The 21,735-nt window shown below is 40.9% G+C and overlaps 1 protein-coding gene and 1 long non-coding RNA gene across 4 annotated transcripts in view; one reads left to right on the top strand and one right to left on the bottom strand.

Annotated features, from left to right (window-relative positions):
* The window catches only part of nebl (nebulette), a 105,487-nt gene that overhangs the window by 72,039 nt on the left and 11,713 nt on the right, over positions 1-21,735 (bottom strand). For all 3 annotated transcript variants that reach the window (XM_044176083.1, XM_044176084.1, XM_044176086.1), the window contains exon 3: positions 4,279-4,363. In XM_044176083.1, coding sequence (XP_044032018.1) covers positions 4,279-4,363 — 85 coding nt within the window. The remainder of the gene's footprint in view (positions 1-4,278; positions 4,364-21,735) is intronic.
* LOC122866441 lies at positions 11,044-16,111 on the top strand. Its single transcript, XR_006375705.1, has 3 exons — positions 11,044-12,159; positions 12,443-12,562; positions 15,992-16,111. It is a non-coding gene; the product is annotated as an uncharacterized LOC122866441 (long non-coding RNA).

Here is a 21,735-nt window from a genome sequence, read left to right as displayed (position 1 = left end):
CACACACACACACACACACACACACACAGGAAAGCAGCTGATGCTGCATACACACTCACACCTATAGAGAGTGGAGATAACAAAAACTCAAGCATGAAAACTGACATCTCTTTTAGTTTGGTGTTTTGGGCAGTGAACCAGAGTCACTGCACTGGCGACTCCTGCTGGTGAGTTTACTGCAGGAAGAGGAATCTGATGAAGGACGGATCTGAAGAAGGAGGGATCTGAGGGTGGAAGGATCTGATGGAGGAGGGATCTGATGAAGGAAGGATCTGCTAAAGAAAGGATCTGATGGAGGAGGGATCTGATGGAGGAAGGATCTGCTAAAGAAAGGATTTGATGGAGGAGGGATCTGCTAAAGAAAGGATCTGATGGAGGAAGGATCTGCTAAAGAAAGGATCTGATGGAGGAGGAATCTGATGGAGGAGGAATCTGATGGAGGAAGGATCTGCTAAAGAAAGGATCTGCTAAAGAAAGGATCTGATGGAGGAGGAATCTGATGGAGGAAGGATCTGATGAAGAAAGGATCTGATGGGGGAAGGATCTGCTAAAGAAAGGATCTGATGGAGGAAGGATCTGATGGTGGAAGGATCTAACGAAGTAGGGATCTGATGAAGGAAGGATCTGATGGTGGAAGGATCTAATGAAGTAGGGATCTGATGGAGGAAGGATCTGATGAAGGAAGGATCTGATGGGGGAAGGATCTGATGGAGGAAGGATCTGATGGGGGAAGGATCTGATGAAGGAAGGATCTGATGGGGAAGGATCTGATGGAGGAAGGATCTGATGGGGAAGGATCTGATGGGGGAAGGATCTGATGGGGGAAGGATCTGATGAAGGAAGGATCTGATGGGGGAAGGATCTGATGGAGGAAGGATCTGATGGAGGAAGGATCTGATGGAGGAAGGATCTGATGGGGGAAGGATCTGATGAAGGAAGGATCTGATGGGGGAAGGATCTGATGGAGGAAGGATCTGATGGAGGAAGGATCTGCTAAAGAAAGGATCTGATGGAGGAGGGATCTGATGGAGGAAGGATCTAAAGGATGAGAGATCTGATGGTAGATGTATTTGATGATGGATGGATGAAGGGCAATCTGACAGAGAAGGGATTCTCTGCAGGAAACTTCAGCTCTATATTTAGTTCCATCAGACTCCATTAGACTTAGATTTGAAACGTGAATAATACAGTAAGGGCTCTATTAGGGCGATAATCAATATAAAACCTCACTCTTGAGTTTTGAATTCATGTCAGCAGCTGCTTTGAGACAGACACCACCAGACAGCACCAGGTCACAGGGTCATGTCACGTCCACTCCTCTGTACCATAACACAACTAGGTCAGTGCTGAACATATGGGGGTTTTCCCACTGAGTGTATGTATGCTCACGCTGCACACTGTCATTGTCTATTATAATCAGTTTCCAGGAGCAGGACGTGGAAGCTTCAGTGCTAATATAAAGTGATTTCAACATCACCTCAAGGGACATCAGACACATGGATTGGAAAAGTTAAATGTTACAGAAGAAGAGGAGGAAGCAGGAAAGTTGAAAGAGAAAATCTCTAAATCTCTCTCCTAGAGGTAAAAGGGAAATGAGGAAAAATAACGAGGAGGAGAGGAAAGGCCCTGTTACACAGAGGACGTCACAAACTGCACGGAAATGCAGAAAAAAATTGCAGGTGAAATTGTCACATCAAAAGTATCTATGGGGACAGTATCCCCCCGTCCTTATTTCAATTCATTTTCGCACAACAAAAGGAGAAGATAAAATTGTTCCACATTTAGATTTTTTGCCGATGTGACTCCCGCATTTCAGAGGAGCCACTCTGATATCAGCCTCATCCATTATGGCAGGAAGCTGAAGAACATGTCAGAGGACAAAGGAGAGACTGGCCCAGATGTCAGAAAGCCATTTCTGCTTAGATGAATCTAGTCTACAGTCATAAAATCCACAGAGACTGAGGCTGTGGCACTTTGTGTGCACCTTTGTGGACTGTAAGCATCTATGTGTTATCATTTGACTGCTACCTGAGTCTGAAGAGCCAGTACCTGAGCCTGACTTTATGGACTTTAGCAAAAAAATGGCAGCTACTGCGGAGCGTAAACAATAAGGTGATCTGCCATTGTTGGTGCTGCACGTTACCATGTAGCTGTTAACATGTGTGACATTGCTTGTTGTGACTGTCTAAACATGGAGGAAGACAGGAGAGAATGAACCTAGGAGCGATTACAATAAATGCTGCATTTCAGCAAAGTGAAATTTTGCCTTTTGTGTGTTTTGTTTGAGTCAGCGAGGTTTTAAAACAACATACTGTAATTGCCTTAAAATCTCTAATAGGGCATGAAAAGAGTAAAACATATCCTGTGAATTATTATGTTTATGAAGTCTGTAAATTATGAAGACCGTAAAATTATGAAGACTGTAAAACAATTATCCATCTTGTGGTTGTTAAATATTCAGAATTTCCTAAATATGAACTTAAATATAGATATTTCAAATATCCTGCTGTAAAAACTACTTAAAATGACAGAAGATTTTAGGATATTAAAGAAATAGTAGTTATATATTATTGTGAAGAAAAAATGTTTTCCTGTACAGTACTTTAACTAATATAAGGCCCAGCATGTAAAATGTTTGATATTAAAATGACAAGAACTGGAACAGGTAGGAAAAGAGGACAAGGTTCAGAAAAAAAGAGACAGAAATAAAGAAAGAAAGAAGCTTGATGGAGAATAAGAGGCAGAGGGAGACGGGGACAGAATAAATGAATGTGTAAATCTCTGTAAATGACAAACTGGTAATAAATGGATTTTTATGGAGGGCAGAGCTGCACACAAACACACATCCCATGACAAACAGCATGTCCCTTCTGCTGACTGCTGAGTGGACATCTGTCCTTTTGTATTTCAGTCTGCTGGGCGCGCACGCACACACACACACACACACACACACACACACACAGGATGAGGACATATGGCACAGAAGTATAGCTGGTTTATTTTCTCAAACGCATTCTTTGCATCAGTTTGTCTGTCACTAAATCCGCACAGTGACTCATCTCGCCTTCAGGATGCAGAACTGCGAGAGCAGCTTCTACTGACACACCTGAGCGTTTGTTTTCATCTCCATGTGGTGCCAGAGGGGCGGAGATATGAGCTAGAAAGCCGCTTTAAACCAGATGTCAGTCAGGCAGATACTGTGAACTGCGCATCGACAAAACTAAGAGGATCTGAATGTGAAGTGGTACATGTATCTGTCAACTTCAATACCCGGATATCCTTTGTCACCAAGATGTACCTCTCAGTCGTGACAAAACTACGCAGCAGTCAGAGGTGGAGTCCTAATTCCTTTCCCCACCTCTGCTGACAAGAATAATAATCAGTTACCTGATGGCTGGAGAGGTACGGGGTAAACAGGGAGATCTGCTGGATCTCAGCAGCCAGATTTTTGTCCAAATGTAACAGATTTAACCCAATCTCCAGAAAATTGGCACAAGAAAATGCTAATGAATTTACGTTTCCATCCACTACACGTATGCGAATATTAGGAGCTGAATGCATCGAGATAAACAGCTGGTGGAGCTACTTCTCCACTCTGTGCCATTAAACCATCGCAGTCATTTGAAGAGCTCCAGTCAAATCTCAAACGGTGGAAAACATGATGGAAATCTGACATTTCTGTTAGTTTCATGTATGAATGTGAGGAAGGTTACAGCCTCCTCATCGCTCCACACAGATCTGATGTTTTCGTCTCTTCGGTGGACGTTCAAGTCACATGCTTCATGTACGTCATCATCAGTTCTGTTTCCACTGCACTTTGTTGCATTTTGCTTTTATCAAAACTTTTCCTTCTCACTTTTTTGCAATATTTAATTTTTCCCCTCAATTTTCGCCGTTTCCACTCAGGTTTTTTATGCGTAAATCCACATAAAAACATGTGGATGGAAACACACTTGGTGAATTTGAATCAGGACAGGTAACCGCTCAGAGATGATTCATCACCTGAAGCCTGCAATGTGTGTGTGTGTGTACTTCCTACAACAGAGTGAGGACATTTTTGGAAAGTGAGGACATTTTGGCAGGTCCTCACAACTTCAAAGAGCTGTTTGAAGGTTAAGACTTTTAAGTGTTAGGGTAGAATTAGGTTTAGGTTTAGGTTAGGGTTAGGCATTTAGTTAAGGTTAGGGTAAGGGGCTAGGGAATGCATTATGTCAATGAGGGTCCTCACAAAGATGGATGTGTGTGTGTGTGTGTGTGTGTGTGTGTCAGCGTGTTTACCTGGCTCTGTAGCTCGCTCTGCTGTCTCAGTCTCAGGTTCTCTGGTGTGTCGGCCACGATGGTGAACGACGTCTTGGGGTAATGTCTGAAAAGAGAAAGAGCGGGGTCACATGTGTCCGTTTTGAAATATTAACCTTTCATCAAAACAAAAACACCACGACAGAGAGAAAGATAGAAAGAGAAGAGAGGGTGAGAAACAAAGGAGTCACAATGTTAAAATTGATCAATTGATTACAGAAAACTACAAATACTAGACACCCAAAAGATAAAACCTGCTTCCACCAACATACAACAGAGAATTTGCCGTCCTGACAGTCAGAAAGGAGCTAATTTTGAACGACTGAGTCATCGAAAGGAAAAACAGTGGACGACATGTCGACGGCGATTAGAGTCACGTTGCAACCGATGAACTTCCTGTACCAAAACAGAAATGGACATCCATCAGAAGGGATGCTACAGACTCGGTCCAACAGTCGTGACGTGTGCCTTAAAATAACGCCAAAACTGACATGTTGCAACAACCACTTACAGCTCACTCAATGACGCAAAGACCAGAAGAGATGGCTGTGACAGGACGTCACAGATTCATGTGATGAAGAAGAGGAGACTGGAGATGAATCATCATTCATTAGACTGATTTATTCCTAGATTACTTTGAAATAACGATTGACCTGAGAAACATAACAATGGACATATGATGCATGATGAATTCTCAAACTTCATACCTCCAAGTCAAGCTCAAGTTTCTGAGACAAATTCAGTCTTTGGAGTCCATATTTGCCAACCATCTCTGCAACATTTTCAGGAACTTTCTATCTTAAATGCCCTTTAAGGTGCATTTACATGTACACTAATATTGCTCGTAGCTGTTTATTCAGCCCTGGTTCACCACACCTGGAACTGAGCCTTTTGAAATGAAATGAACCAAATACAAGAAAAAGACAAGAGGAAATGTTTCTTCTCAAGTCTGAAACAAAAAAATTGTTTTTATCTCATCCTAACAGGAGTAGCAGCACTTAGTAACATTCTCATTTTCTCACTCTGTAATTTTTTATATAAATGTTGAGTCCTTTTTAACAATAAAGGCTGCTGCCTGAAAAATATCAGAGCCCTTCCCATGCTGAGAGTAACCTTAATGATTAATGACCCACCGAGACGATGACATTAGCAGGAACAATGACCCATTGAGAGGTTTACAAATCAAAAACCAACACCCTGCTATACCTCTCTTTATCTCACTTGGCCTTTTGGTCTCTTGTTAATGACCTTAAGATATATATTTAGCTTTCTGTATCTAAAACCAGCATTAGTGAGTTCGGATTTAAAGCTTTTGTCTGCACAAACACGCAGCATAAACCTTTTTCAACCAAAGGGTGAGTGGAGCCACAGGAAGTAACTGTTATAACTGTTCAGACTACATTCAGTCCCTGGTTCCTCCAGTAACCTAAGATTTATATCATACGGTTCCTGAGTTCCTGAAATAGTTCCTGGATCCCTGGAAAAGTTCTCGCAGTGGACAAATCCTTTCTGTCACCTGTCAGAGTTGTCTTTTTGTTCGAAGCTCTTTAGTTCAATTTCTGGGCCCACTGTTCCCAGTTACTGATCTTTGGTTACCAAAGGTGGTGCCTTAAAGACCAGCCAAGGGTGCTGCAAGATTCATGTCAATTTTGTTTTACTTCACATTCAATGTACAAACATTTTGCAAGTTCCAGCTTCTCAGCTGGGAGGATTTGCTGCTTTGCTCTGTTTTATATTGTTTTTAACTATTTGTTACGTTAAAAATAATAAATAGATTAATCAATAATAAAAAATAATTGTTGTAGCCTCAAATCAGACTTCTTTGGACCTCCAAGTCAACTTGTGTCACATTGAAAACTCACTTATAAAAAGTGAGACTGTGAGCTGACTCATGCTGAACTGCTGCTCAGCTTAATGGCTCACTTGTGGAGCTGCTTTTGTGGCTGTGATGTACAGCGGGTGGACGAAACAGAAACACAACATGAACGAGGATATTTAACAAAGAAGAAGGTGAATCACACACGCAAAGGCAGCTAGATAAGCATGAGTCATGATACGATATCAAAAGAAAAATCAAGATGACGTGTCAAACAGAAACACCGACTCAAAGACTGAACAACACAAATGACAAAAGCCTCAGTAAAAATATTTTGAGCTTCAAACTGACATTAACTGGATTCCTACTGTGAGTTTTCTGTCCGCCTCCGGTACTGTGCGTCCACCAACACTCAGGTGACCTGCTCACACACTGAACAGGTAGAAGTCGCCCAACAAACATCAAACAAACCAAACTCCAGACTAGTTTCCCAACCTTGAGTTTGTGACTAGGGCTGCAACTAACTAACTAACTAACTAACTTATATTATTTATACATTAATGTGCTAATTATTTTCTCAATTAATTGATCAACGGTTCGGTCAACAAAATATTTTTTAAAAAGTGAAAAATTCACTATTTTCCACAAGTCAAGCTGGCGTATTTGAATGTTTTCTTTTGTCTGACCAACAGTCCAAAACCCAAATACATTCAATTTACTATAATATAAAAACAGAGAAAAGCAGCAAGTTCTCACACTGAATAAACTGGAACCAGATCATTTTAGACACTTTAGCTTGATAAAAAACGAGTACTCAACTCAATTTTCTGTCAATCAACTATTCAATCGATCAATAAATTGTTTCAGCATTACTTGGAATGTACGGGATCACAGGAGATTTAAGAGTGAGATTGATATTTTGTGATATTTAAAGGATCGGACATGTAATATCTACTGTATACATGCTATTAAGAGCATCTTATATGCTCTAACTGTATGTGCATGACTGTATATTTAGAGCTCATTATTTATGGGGTTTTTATGTTGTTTTATGTTTTTATGTTTTAAATGTTTTCAGGGGTTTATTTTGGTTATATAAAATTTGTGAAAGTCAGATTAAAAATCAATCAGTGCAAACACAAGAGGACCTAATTCACTGTAATTTAGTCCTTTTTTGCAGCTGGAAAATTCACAAGGAGCTGAAGTTTGTTTAAGCCAATTTGCTCATTTTAAAAAAAATCGACTTAACATGTCATCTTGACATCTTGGCGTGATCACACCGCACTGCAACAGTCATCAACTACTATACAATTTACAAATAAATGTGGATAACGGTGTGTAACTATACATGTCAAATGGATCATGTGTAAAACGTAATCTGGAAAGTAAAGACAAATATGATCCTAGGGTCCTCCAGGGGTCAGGGATCATAAACAATGGGTAGAAATATAGTGCTGAAGAAGAAGAAGCGATACTGGGAGTAAAATACAGCGTATCAGTGGCATCTACGTACTGTATACTGTGATAACCTTTCCAATTAAATGGCAAAACATGACAGAAACTTCCAATGAGTGAAATGACAGGTAGCAAACTCTAGTTTCATGTAAGGGCTGAATGGTCGCTGGTAACGTCTGTGATCTCTGAGCAGCACAGGAGAAAGACAGTGTCCACTCCCGCTCAACAGTCTTCCTCGAAGCTGGCTGATTCATTGTGTGTGTTTCATGTTCTTATATCCCAGTGGGGACTTTAACCTGAATGCACACTAACAAAAATTTTGGTCCCCACGGGTAGACACTGTCTTTTGAGGGTTAAGACTTGGTTTGAGGTTACAATTAGGTGAGGGTTAGGGTTAAGCTTAGAGTAAAGGGCTAGGGAAAGCATTATGTCAATGACAGTCCCCCACCGGGATAGTGAAACAAACATGTGTGTGTGTGAATCATCGATGCCAGCAGCATATTCAGCAGCACAGTTTGACCACTCCACCGAACTGTCCTTCACCCCTTTCTTCCTCCCACTTCACCCCTTGCTTCCTCCCACTTCACCCCTTGCTTCCTCCCACTTCACCCCTTGCTTCCTCCCACTTCACCCCGTTCTTCCTCCCACTCTCATTTTCCCATCTCCTCTCTCTCCTCTCCTGTAAACAGTCAGTGTTTAGAGGGATTATGATTTGTTCCTGCTTTACCCACGCAGGGTGGACGTTCTCTAAAAACGCAGCAGGTAAACTTGCCTCTACACAACCAAATTATCTCTTCACTAAAGTATCTATACCCTCAGCAACTCTGACGGACTGTTTTTGTCTGAGCTTTCAGCTCATCCTAAAGATTTTCAATTTAATCTTTATGGTTTAAAAATCCACATTTCAGAGTACTGTGTCTCTTGGTTTATTGTAGAGTTTAAAGACCAGTTCTACCCCAGTGATTCTGATATTTCCCTTAAATTAAAAGAAAGAAAAGAAAAATAAACAATCACAATTAATCTATTCAAATGAATAAATTAATATTGTATTAATTAAAAAGAAAAGTTAAAGCTGCTCTTATCAATATTTTTCCATTAACAATAGATCAAACGACGACGTGTAACGGAAAAGGAGTCGTCATAGTGACGAGCCCACGGAGATTTATCACCAGACTCTGCACTTCCCGTCAACTCAACAGAGCTTTTTAGCCTCTTTTAGCTCCTAGTTTTGGTTTTACAGCACATTTCCTGTCTGGTTTAGTCTCAGTGTTTCCAGCAGTTTTCATCAAACAAGGTCTGATAAACCCTTTGTACACTACCTGCCCAGCAGCAAACAGCAGACAGACACAGACGGAGACGACTTCCTCCAACAATGAAACATTCAATGAAATAAGGAACGTTTACTTTAACAAGTTCAACTCTGTAACGGACGAACATTAAAACTACTCCTAGGAGAAGGAGACAGGGCCGATCCTGCTGCCCCATATGTATCAACATGCCACAAAAATGTTGCAGTGTTTATGTAGTTTTCACTTATTTGTATTTTTTAGTCTACCATTTTTATTATCATTATTATCTTACTTATCTGTATATATTTTAATAGCACATTTCTTCTGTTTATGTTTTTACTTCACCCATGCTTCGGCAATGTTAATGTCTGTTTCCCATGCCAATAGAGCCCAACTGAACTGAATTGAACTGACTAGCTGGTGAACATAGTGGAGCATTTAGCAGCTAAAGAGCCAGATATTTTTGCTCAGGGGTTTGTGGAGCCCAAACCAGAGCTAAAAGAAGAGTTAATATTGGACACAAACACAACTCCATGTCGACGCTAACGTTGCTGCATGTCTGCTGGAGCCACATCTACTTTATAAGGTGATAATATGTCAATTCTGTGTTTAGAGCTTGTTCTGCCGCACCCATGTGGCCCAAAAAATAAAAAATAAAAATCAAGTAATGCAGCTTTAAAGAAATGAAAGTTAAAGAGGACCCATAATTCAAGAATGTATGAAAATGTGAGATGCTTTTTCATGGCTCCATCATTAAATCAAAAAGGACAAACAACATGTCTTGTGCATCACTTTATACACTTTTGTTTGATTCCCCTATTAAAACATATGTTCGATATAAATCTGCCAAAGAGTCTGTGAACACACTAGGAGGGGCTGTGAGCGGTCCTGTGTTTCACTACTGTGATACTGTACACCTCTGATGTCTCCCCCTGACCCCTGTTTGATCCTGGAGGTCAACCACAACACACACACACACACACACACACACACAGATACCCAAATATTAACAGGTGCTTATCAGGTGTCTGACACCAGACTTCCCTTACTGTGTGTTTGTGATTTATAAATAACACTCAAACTGCATCATTATAATGTTATATATAATAAAGTAGATGTTGTGTTCTTGTCTCTGCATTTCACTCTATAGTTATAATTATGGTAATAATTATGGGTCACAAACAGTCTGCTGTGGTCCGTACATGTCTGTGGCTTTTAACTGATAATTAGCAGCAGATCCTAAACAGTCATCATGATCTTTACTCGTCTGTCTGTTTTACAGTACGTTTCTCTCCACAGTCAAAGTAAGTCTCCACTCATAATGAGTTCCCGTAAATCTTTCACTGTCACTGCTTCTGTCTCTGGAAGAGAACATCATCAGGACAGTTTTGTTTTCGTAAAAGGAAATACAATTTGCAAATCCTCAAACCAAGTAACTGTAACTAAATAAATCTTCATTACGCTGTGTACATTTTCTTTTTCTTCTTCCTGTTAATATCATTTGTAGCAGCACTCTTTTCTGTTTGCCAAATTACAACTATTTAGTTAAAGTCTGTGTAAACGCAGTGAGTCTGACACGAAATATATCTTCAGAAGCCGGTAACCATCGGCCATGATCTCATCCACAGAAACGTGTTAACTACCACATCATATTAGTGGGTCCTCGTTTTGTTTTGTTTTGTCTTGCATGCAAACAAGGACGCACATGCACGAGTGTGACACTGAACTTATTCCTGCCATTGGTTTCAACCAACAAAAGGCTGTGAAGAAGACTGCTAAAAAGTAAACATGGATTTAAACAATGCAGGGTTTGAAATATTTTAAAAATCAGCTTTTTAAATGCTTTATGAGGAAGGAACTCAACACATTTGTCAAAACAAAATGAGTTTTGGTGAGTAACAGCAAAGGTAAACAGAAAATTAGAAAACTCCACAGGTCACCTTTAACAACATTTATTCAGTTCTCTGTTTTCCACAACATATAATCGTTTTACTAATATTTGAAGATGAAATTTCAAAACCACAAAAAGATTCCAAAATCTTGATACTTTAACATTATTAGATTATTCGGCCGATGTTTGACAGGAAGGTAACTTTGTCAAATTAAATTGTTAAATTCAAAGAAAAGCTAAAGAAACTACAGCACCCTCTGCCTGTTGTGTGCTACAAAGCAAACCGGCAGATCTGTGACTCAGTGGGGCAAAGAATAAAGATCACTGACTCTGCTCAGTGCAAATCTCATTTGTTTATATGATGTCTCATATCTTTTAATTATTCTGAAAATGACTTATTGATTTTAAAATGATGAACGTAGCTCCTCAAACTTCACGGTTCGGATGATTTTTCTGCCTGTTCTTCATCTTTCCTTTCTCCTTCCCTCCTGTTTCAATCTTTCTCCGTTTCTCACTTTTTGTTTTTGTCACGGGCATCTCACTCTTATTCTCTTCCTCCGAGACACGAACACAGAAACACTTCCTGTCGAGGCTCGGTTAGCTTGTCAGAGACCACGACACAAAAGCACAGCCAGAGGTAACTATGAGTGTGTGTGTGTGTGTGTGTGTGTTTGTTAGTTAGTTAGTTAGTGTGTGAAAATTCTGGCATTTTTTCCAGTCCCTTTGTTTCACTTCTGTTACTCATAGTTTTAGTCTTATATAAACACACACACACACACACACACACACACACAAACAAATTTTCCTCCTTAAGTTTCACTTCACCTGTTCCCGTCGCTACTGGCAACCACGGATGCTTTGTTCGTTTGGTGCAACCCAATCCTTTGAGACAAAGAGCGGCTCTGTGGGATATTTTACACAAAAACACACACACACACACACACACACACACACAGCGAGCCAAGGTAACTCTGTGCTGGCTGGACAAGCAGCTCGGGACAATAACTCAGTTTGTGTGGAGTCTTTAACAGCCAGCAGACGTCCAGACGCCTGCAGGACACAAACAGGCCTGTCTGCTCGGTTCTTTACATCATTTGGGTTTTTACTGGCTGAGAACAAAAACAAAGATTCTTACAAACAAGACAAATTTCTGCTCGAACCACTAAAACTACAGTCTTCACCGATGCACCTCCAGAAAGCTGGAGGACTCGAAAGAGTCAGATTAAAAACAAAATAGCATAAATCGTTGCTGAAGAGGCCGAGGTATCCTGACGTTTATGGGTCAAGCTTCAAAATGACCGGATCCTACACTTCCTATATTGCAACTCGATTGCATCTTTTATTAGTGTGAGAAGTCCTCACCACGAAGAGGAAGCAGGCTTTAACGTTAACATGACGTCCTGACCTGAAAAGTATGTTGACAAAAAGGTGCATGTTAGCTGTAATCCCAGTGTACAAAGTGGCAGTGGTGACATGTATTTTATCGCTGATAATTGATGTAACTGATAAGTACATAAATAAATGAATTAAAAAAAAATTCAACATGAATCTTAATGTGAATACATTGCTGAACACAGTCCCTTTCAAATATTTTGTTTTCTTAATTAAACTAAACTTTAAAAAAACTAATTATTGAAAATAATATCTTTAAATATGCATGCAGAATTTGACCCCACTATCTCTCTGTGGTATCAGGGCTTTCTGAGCTACATCAGCTCTCACCTGGAGAGTAACTAGATGTGGAGTTCAGATGAGATCATCAGCAACAGCATGGAGGTGGACGGAAAACCAACAGGACAAGATGACAGGTGACAGGTGAAGTATAGTAAAGGAATGCCACAGTGACGAGCAGCAAAGCCAACAATAAAAACACACAAGTCCTGATTTATCACTGTTAAGAACCTACAGCAGCTCCCACATCCTCTGAAATGAAATCCTGAGCTGAAAGTACTGTCAAGCTTTTGATCTCAGCTCTGATGAAATTACCGAGGTTGTGTCGGTAAAGGAACTAAACTTTTTAATTTACCCTTTGAATGGATTTGTACTAAACGGAAATGAGCTGCAACCTTCGAATAAAACCTGAAAGCAGGTGGAAATACTGAATGGGTTTGTGTAACACAACAGTTTCACTTTGTGTGTGTGTATGTGTGTGTGTGTGTGTGTGTCTCTCTGTCTCTCACACACACACACACACTCAACAATGTATAAATTCTAGGATAAAAACTAATTACACACATTTCTTCACAAACACTAAGGTGTTTCGTACCTTCCTCATTTATGACAAGGATCAATATAACCTCGGCCAAAAAAAAACAGGAACAAACAAACACACACACTCACCCACACACACACACACACACCCACAGTGTGTCCTTTAAACTGCTTCCAATAATACCCTGAGACACATCCTGCCTTTCTCTTACAGCTTGGTTAAAACACCAGATTTACAATATACCTGTGTGTGTGTGTGTGTGTGTGTGTGTGTGTGTGTGTGTGTGTGTGTGTGTGTGTGTGTGTGTGAAATGCAGTGGGTGTGTTGCGGATACAGATTTAGATTTACCATTGTCTATAATGTTGCCGTGGCATTTGCCCAGCGACGACAGTCTCCTCGCTCCCAGCAGCAGTGACGCACACGAGTCTAACCGAGGCACCGCGTCAGCGTGTGTCAGGTCCAGAGAAAAGCACCCTCATCTCTGCAGGTTCATTTGTCGCACATCATTTTGATCTAATTTAGGGTGGGATGATTTTATGAGATGACAATCTCATGTGAACGTACTCTTAATACAAAAATTAAATACATTAATGACATTCTGTTGCACTAAAATGGGAGGGTCCAAACTTTCCTACCAGGAGGAAACTTGTTGTCAAGAGTTGGTAAATATTATTATAAAATGGTTATGAAAATTAAAAGTAAAACATTTTTACTGTGGAAAAAAAAACATATCAAAACATCTACAAAGAAACGTCTTAAACTACTCCTGCAGCATAATCCCCTTTTCCACTGTCTATCTGTATGCTATAGTGTTTTGGCTAAATATAGGCTACTGATTCATCTTATCTCAGCTGATCAATTTCATAATACAACAATAATTGAATCAAAGAAGGTGGACAGTGCGCACATCCAACTCCAGTTGTGTACACGTGCAGAACAAACAGGACTAAGAGTCTACAGCCATGCTAGCTGCTCTGTATTTAGACACAGCAGTGCTTTGAGCTAAATGCTAACATCAGCATGCTATTATGCTTACGATGACACTGCTAACATGTTGATGTTTAGCAGGTGTAAAGTACCATCTTACTTTAACATGTTAGCATGCTAATATTTGCTAATTAGCAATAAATACAAGTACAGCTGAGGCTGATGGGAATGCCATTAGTTTTGCAGGTATTTGGTCGTAAACCAAAGTACCGAATAAATCAAATGTTGACCTGATGATGGCGCTAGATGAAAAGTCAGAGGATCAAAGTTATTACAATTCTTTCTCAGGGGACCGTTAATGTGATTCCCAAATTTCATGGCAATCCTCAGTAGCTGTTGAGATGTTTCTGGACCACCTGGTGGCGGGCCGACAGACCAACATAGCCATCCCTAGAGCCACGCCACTAGCACGATTTTTTAGTCGCAGTATCATGGTTGGCCACTGGACAAATTAGCAGAAAGGCTGGCTCTCCCCGTCATATCAGCGCTCGTAATACATCCCTGGATGACACGGACACATTACTCATGTTTTCTCTCCAGCCTATGATGGAAACAGCTTCCTGATGCCAGGTAGAGCAGGAGGCATGGCTGTTATCATGGCTGTCACTGCAGCTAAACCAGGATAGCTGCATGACGGGGGATGAGCCAGGGACACCACAGTCACCGTCCTCCTGTCCGCACATGGACAGGAGGACCAACAAGTAACACAAGAGACGCGGAAGTTTCTTTACTAACTGTCGTCACACAAAACAAACTGACATGAAGCAACATGGATGCTCTTTTAGTGAATCGCTGTGACTGAGACGGACGAAGAGGAGCAAGAAAAGGCAGGGATGACAGCTGAATGTGTGTGTGAGTGCGCATTTCTGTGCATGTGTGTGAGTCTGGCCGCTCTCCATCTTCCTGCTTAGGTGTTGATGAAACTCTCAGTGTGGGCTCAGGACAGACTTGGCTCCTGTAAACCTTGCTGACAGTTCAGCAGCACAACAGACAAATATTAAATCAAGGGAACACACTGTATCTACTGTACACCGCAATATTGTCACAACAAAGCATGTATTCTCTGCATGTATCACAATTTACATACAGAGAATAACAAAAACCAGGTATACAAACAGGGAGTATTCTAAAAATGAAAATATGTATGAAAATAAGCATAAATACCGTATTCCACAAGTGGTTTTTGGTTGCTACAGTAGTGTATGATGCTGCAAGGTCATTATTTCATTCTTTAAAGATATACTCGGTGATTTCATAATTCCTAAATCTCTTTCCGCTTACTACTGATGTTTATCTTTTTTAAAAAGCCTTAAGACATTGATATTTTAAGAAACCACATATTCAAATATTCATGGAGATATTGGCAGACGTTTCTATTCAAATTCTCCGACCTGTTCAACCCTGCAGACTCAGTTATTACAAACACATTTTATAGCATTATTCAAAACCTTCAGAACGTTATTTTAAATTCATTCCAACAATATGAAATATGTACTGAAGGACTACAGGAAATGTGTATAAAGTTATATAGTGATGCACGAGACAACTGGAAGTGAAACATGTCAACACTAATGATAATGGAAGAAAAACAGATGAATGAACGGATGTCAGTCATGTCTGCACCTGCAACCAGTGGTTGTAAGCGCCTCCAGCCAAGCTAGCAGCCCTGTGAGGAAGAAGCTAAGCTAAATGCTAACATGAGCATGATGGCACTAGATAAAAAGGTCGGGGGATCAAGGTTAGGGTACCATGAATGTGTTCATCCAAATTTGACAGAAATCCACCCAATGGTTGTTGAGATGTTTAATAAAAACTGAAAACTTTAACCTGCTGGTGGCGCTAGAGAAAAAGTCACCACTGTCATTAGAATTGTTTATCTTATCATGGCAATCCATTCAATGGTTAGTTATTTCTCTCTGAACCACAAATGTCTAGTATATTATGGTGTCCTGGATTAAAACTCTCTTCTCTTTTTATTATTAGACTGTATGCTTATGAATGATCTCAATACATTTGTAATTTTAATCTTATATTCTGTTTTTTAGGGTGACGTTGTAACATCTGTCCAGGGACTGCGGATGAATAATGGCCTCTTGGCTAACTCCGGCACATTCACAGCAAAGTTTACTAACCTGCACTGTTCCAATAAATAAATAAAATGTCAACCTCGCGGTGCCGTTAGAGAACAAGTCAAAGGATCACAGAAGTCAGGAGGACACATCTTCAGAGGACCATAAATGTCTGGACCAAATGTCACGGCAATCCATCCAATAGTGCGGAGATATTTCAGTCTAGACCAAAATGGTGGAGCCATCAACAGAGCCATCCCTAGAGCCATGCCGCCAGCAAGGCTGAAAATGGGGAAAAGAGCAGCAGAGCGGTTTAGTGGCCAGTGGGACTGTGCGGCAACTTCCAGTTGACAGGCTCATTCCTAAACGGCACCCAATGGTGTCAGCTAGGGGTGGGCGATATGCACAACATTAATATTAAACTGTTCAAATTTAAAGTCAAAGCAAACCAACCAGTCAACACAACCAAGCAAAGCATTAAGAGCCAAGAAAAACCTCCAGCAGGCAGTCACCCAACCCGAGGTCGGCCACATTAATGAAACGCTTTAAAAAATGTCAAGCTTGGCAACAGGAGAGGGGAAGTGTTAAAGAGAAACAAAAGGTCTAACACTGGAGAAGCAAGGTTTCTCACTCTGTCTCACACACACACACACACACACACACACACCTCTTCATTACATCCCAGTTGACAGGTAGTTCAACAGCAGGCTGAGGTGCTGTGCTGCAGCGTCATCCTCCATAAAGCCGCTTCCCTCTGAGCTGACTCCGCTCTGCTGAGGTCTTGACATCACAAACGTCTTGCACTGCTGCTGGCAACCGATAACTAAAAAGGAGCATTTCACCCATTTTACACTCTAAGACCAGTTTACTCATCATGAGCAGAGCTACTCAGCCCGTGAAAACTGTTGTAAAACTTCTGCGTTACAAACTGGGAGTGAGGAGTTTGACAGTTGTGGGTGTTTACCAGGCAGAGAGGGTCTCACAAAAAATTATATGAAGTTGCATTGTGGGAAATGCAGGAAGCTTTACCCATTCAAGGGACTAAAATGACCAGATAAACTCCAAAAGGACACTGTTCTGTACAGTGGATGTGGTTCTGCTGACACTGCATTGGGCATCTGCATACACAGATGTGTTCACATACAGTATGTTTGTTGGCACATATGATTGGCATATATATATATATATATATATATATATATATATATATATATATATATATATATATATATATATATATATATATATAATTTTGCACATGTACGGCCCTCACAGACCCTTACAGATCCTCGGGGCCAAGAGGATGCGGAAAGTATAATTTGTGTTTAGGTCAGGATATCTCAGCTTCTGCTGCTTCAATGTTGACCATTTTCTTTTTTAAAATATAATTTGCTGCAGTACGCTTTCAAAGTTGACTGCTGAGATAGTTTGTTCCTGGTGAAAAAAAGCCTAATAAATAATTTCACCATGCCAGACGCATGCTGTGTAATAATGTTTTCTGTTTTCATAAAAATTCATAAAAATCTCATTTATTACTACTTTCGGACATTTTATAGACTAAACGTTTAATCAATCTTAAAAAATAATCCGCAGATTAATTGAAAGTGGAAATAATTGTTAGTTGCAGCCCTAGAAAAAAATCTTAAAAGAAATGTTTCACTATGCTACACACATAAAAACATGTAATAAACTGCACAAATCAAAAAAGCTCCAAACCAGGAGGATCATTTTTCCGAATTATTGATTAATTGTTTAGTGGAAAATGTCAAGTGGAGATAAGCAGCAAATCTTCACACTGGAGAAGCTGGAACCATCGACTAATCAATAAATAAACTAAAACCGCTTCAGCGATTTAAATTAAATCATTTTATAACATCAGCACAGAAACCAAACGTTTTGCAGCCATAATCAGGTGCGAGACACAACAATGCTCAGGAAGACACAGAAACAGGCAGCCAGCTGATCACTGCAGTCCACCACTCAGTCTGTGCTCTGCAACCAGTGGCCTAGTTTGACATTAGACACACTGCTGCATCTATACACCCCCAGGCATGGACTAATGCAGTGTGTGTGTGTGTGTGTGTGTGTGTGTGTGTGTGTGTGTGGAAAATGTGTGCAGCAGCAGGGGAACAGTGTATCTGCTTGCATGCGACATCGCTCCAGCCACCAGGATCGTTTCCAGTCACCATTAAAGGACGGATCAAATCTGCACTCGATGTGGTTGAAACAGTCGTGACTTCTTCTGCCTCAAACCTACAGGACCGGTTCTTATTCCGCATGTGTACTCTCAGCATCGGGTCTCGTCTCCACCCGGCTGTGAGACCCTCTGTTACGGAGAGTCTGGAGTGAGCCGCCTCCGTATCGGACCTGCTTGGTATTTACGACGCCTCACTGACTGCGTCACTCTGGAAATGAAAACTTCAGCACCTGAAAGCTGAGACTGCCTGTTTTATCTTCTGCTGCTATCTTTTATTTATTGAGTAACTACAATGAAATAAGGATCACATAAAAGCAACATAATATAATGTTCTTTCCAACTGTGTTCCTCAAAAGCACCATGCTCAAGATTTATAGACAGAAATATTCTAATGTTTAGAAATGCCCAAAGCGTTGCTCTATGTGCGGCGGATTTTAAAGCCTGAAGTTCTACGCCGACTCGTGTTTGATTACTTCACCTTCATCACCAACAATTAATGCTTATAACCACCTCTCGTGCTTTTCTGTTGGTGGCAGCCCCTGATAAAAGGCCATGACAAATGAGGGGAGTTAATTCAGGCTGTGCTTATTTAGGTAAGAGATATTATCAGCCAGAGGATTTAATAGCTGGCTGCCGGGCTGATCAGCGGCCGCGATTAGAAGAGTTCAGACTAAAGCTGTGTCTTAGAGAGGAGACAGAGAGAACGACATGGAAACACGAGAAAGGAGTGATGGAAGAAAAATCCAAAAAGAAGAAGAGACTGGGAAGGGAAACTCAGTAGTAAGCTAATGCGATTTCCTTAAAAAAACATCACAAGAGAAACTTCTGAAGAGTGAAGAGATTTGTTAACAGATGTATAATGTTATAAAAATTAAAAAAAAACACATTTCCTCTGTAAAAAGATCCTTAAAGTACTTTGACACTATTATCCTGCCTCCTCAGCTGGAAATACACCTTACTCTATTATCTAATTACCCCAAATAATTTCAAAATAAAGGCACATAAACATCAAACGCACTCAGCTGTCTCATTACTGGGACTGTTGCCATATTTTGGAGCACAAATCACCACCTCATTTCTTCCACGACTCTGTGGGAATCAGGTTAGCTTGTCACATTAATTTACCGGCCTTTCCTCACATCGTCTCGCTTTTTTAAAGGAAGCTGGAATTTCTTTTTTATTTCTTACATTGCAACCCACAAACAGGTGGAGCACGTCAGTGTTTCGGACCAAATATGCAAGATGTTTCCACAATTTCTAGGTTCATTCACCAAAAAGTAAAGCTAGTCCTCTTTGTGTTTAGCGTGAAACTGGACTCCCTCATCATGGTCCACTGATGAGATCTTAGACCACTTTTTATTTACAACAAAACTCAGTTAGACTCAGTTACACCAAATGTCTAACACTGGATTACTGATGGATTAATAATAAACGGATTATTGATAATACAGCTACAAGCTGCGCCAGACTTCCTGCTCTTTGTTCTGAAATGCATGTGCTCTTTCCAGCCCATGTGCTGCAGCTGCACAGAGCTGATATAACTGCCATGACACAACTGTATGAAGTCACAATCTTATCACTTCCCCATTTGGAAAACTAAATCTTTCCCTGGACTCCACTAGTGTCTCCGGTTTTCCTCATAACAGGAAGAGGGTCGAAATTCTGGACTTCCTGGAGGAACAAAAACACGAACAAACACAAAATATGAATTATTAATATTGTCAAAAGACCTCTGTCTTCGCCAAACCAGGTGCAATGGTTTGTGCCACAAGTTTTACTTACAAGTTGCAGACCACCGCGGGACTAAAACCCAAGTCTCTGCAATTCTCTGGAGAGGAGAGGAGAGGAGAGGAGGGGAAGGAAAGGAAGGAAATGTTAAGAGAGGCCAAGACAGGACTGGACTGGAAAGGAGGGTAAGGTGAGGAGAAAAAGGAAAGGTAAGGAAAGGAACAGAAAGGAAAGGAAAGAGAAAGGGTGAGAGGAGATTAAAGGAAAGGATAATAACGGAGAGGAAAGGAGAAGACAAGACAAAAGTAGGAGAGGGGAGGTAAAGAAACGAAAGAAAAGGAGGGAGGATGGAAACAGGGAGCAAAAACAGAAGAAAAAAGAACAAACAGATGAAGAAAGAAAACTTTAGTTCGGCCTCCCGAGCGTCTCTCCCTAACACGACGGAGCGTTTGATGAGAAGACAGCAGCAGCCTGAACTGGAGCGAACACAGAGCTGTCTCATCACAGGGCTGTTTATAGAGACACAGCACTTCTAACACCATGACACTGTCTCCAGTGATCTGTCCTCCTCACTGTCCTCTGTCTTTCTGTTCACTCATTCATGCGTAACGCTCTCAGACGGCCTTCACTGGAGCCCCCTTTCTGTCATGGTGATGTCGGAGCCTCCCAGTCCCTCTCTGCCTCTTAAATCCTTCACGTCAATTTATTTACTTTTTAAAAAACTGTGTTTAACTCGGCCTTTGTTTGGTATCTGCCTCTCGCTCCCCTCCTCTCGGCTCGAACCATGAAAGATTAGGAGGAGGGTTACATAAGTTTCCCGTCGTATCTTTCAGCAGCTCTCTCGCTCTCAGTATGCCGGCCTCACCATCTTTGTTTCTCGCAGTCGGGTTTATTCTCGGTCTCCCCTCTCTCCTTCCAGTTGCTCTCTTCTTTTCTCTCTCTCTCTCTCTCTGTTTGTTAGTAAGTGTTACAGCAGATTCAGCAGTGAGCTCTCTGCTCAGGCTTCATTCACTGACACTTTGTACGTGAATTTTGTTAGTGTAAATGAAATCAGGGCTGCGTCACAACAAATTGAGATCATATAGAATCTCCTGATTTGACTCAATTAAATGATGTCGTCTGGTAAGATCATTAGGGGAAATGTATAATTGTTGAAGACGTGAAGAATCACAACTTGAGTCTAAAAGCGTCTCTGCAAGCGAGCACTACTTCCAGCAGAAACTGGATTCAGCAACGGCTTTTGTCTCTGTCACCTTACTGGTTTCCTTTGGTATTAATATTAGAGGCTGCTTTGGTGACTGATGTCGCCTTACAGGGGTTCGGGTACAATTCTGCTGACGTCACCCGTTCAAGACAAGGGCGTAAGCCTTCGCTGCTTCCCACTGTTGAACACAGCTAACAAAATAGACAAGTGGAGCCAGAAGTTCCAGAAGTGTTTTGCCCGACTGCAAACTCCCATTTTCCTTTGAATGGCAGTGTTATTAAATGCAGCTTGGGAGTGTCCTGGAAAACTGAATGATGTAATAGATTAATGGTTGGCTGAGGTGCAAATCAGTAGCCTGATAATCAGACTGAACTGCCACTTTGTTTCACATAATTCATTCAGCCTGACATCGTGTTTATGTTAACCAATTTGTTGTTGGGAGGGAGATTATACTGCATTGTTTGGCCGCTACCGATCAGGAGCAAGTGGCGACTCCGTCCCATCGACATCATTTTCAGCTGACACAGAAGTAGTGATTATTAGGAGCGGTTAATTTAACGTTTCACACTGATCAAAGAAATATGCTGATTT

The sequence above is a fragment of the Siniperca chuatsi genome, linkage group LG19 (assembly GCF_020085105.1).
Source record: "Siniperca chuatsi isolate FFG_IHB_CAS linkage group LG19, ASM2008510v1, whole genome shotgun sequence".
NCBI classification, from domain to species: domain Eukaryota; kingdom Metazoa; phylum Chordata; class Actinopteri; order Centrarchiformes; family Sinipercidae; genus Siniperca; species Siniperca chuatsi.
This window is presented reverse-complemented; position numbering and strand designations above follow the sequence as displayed.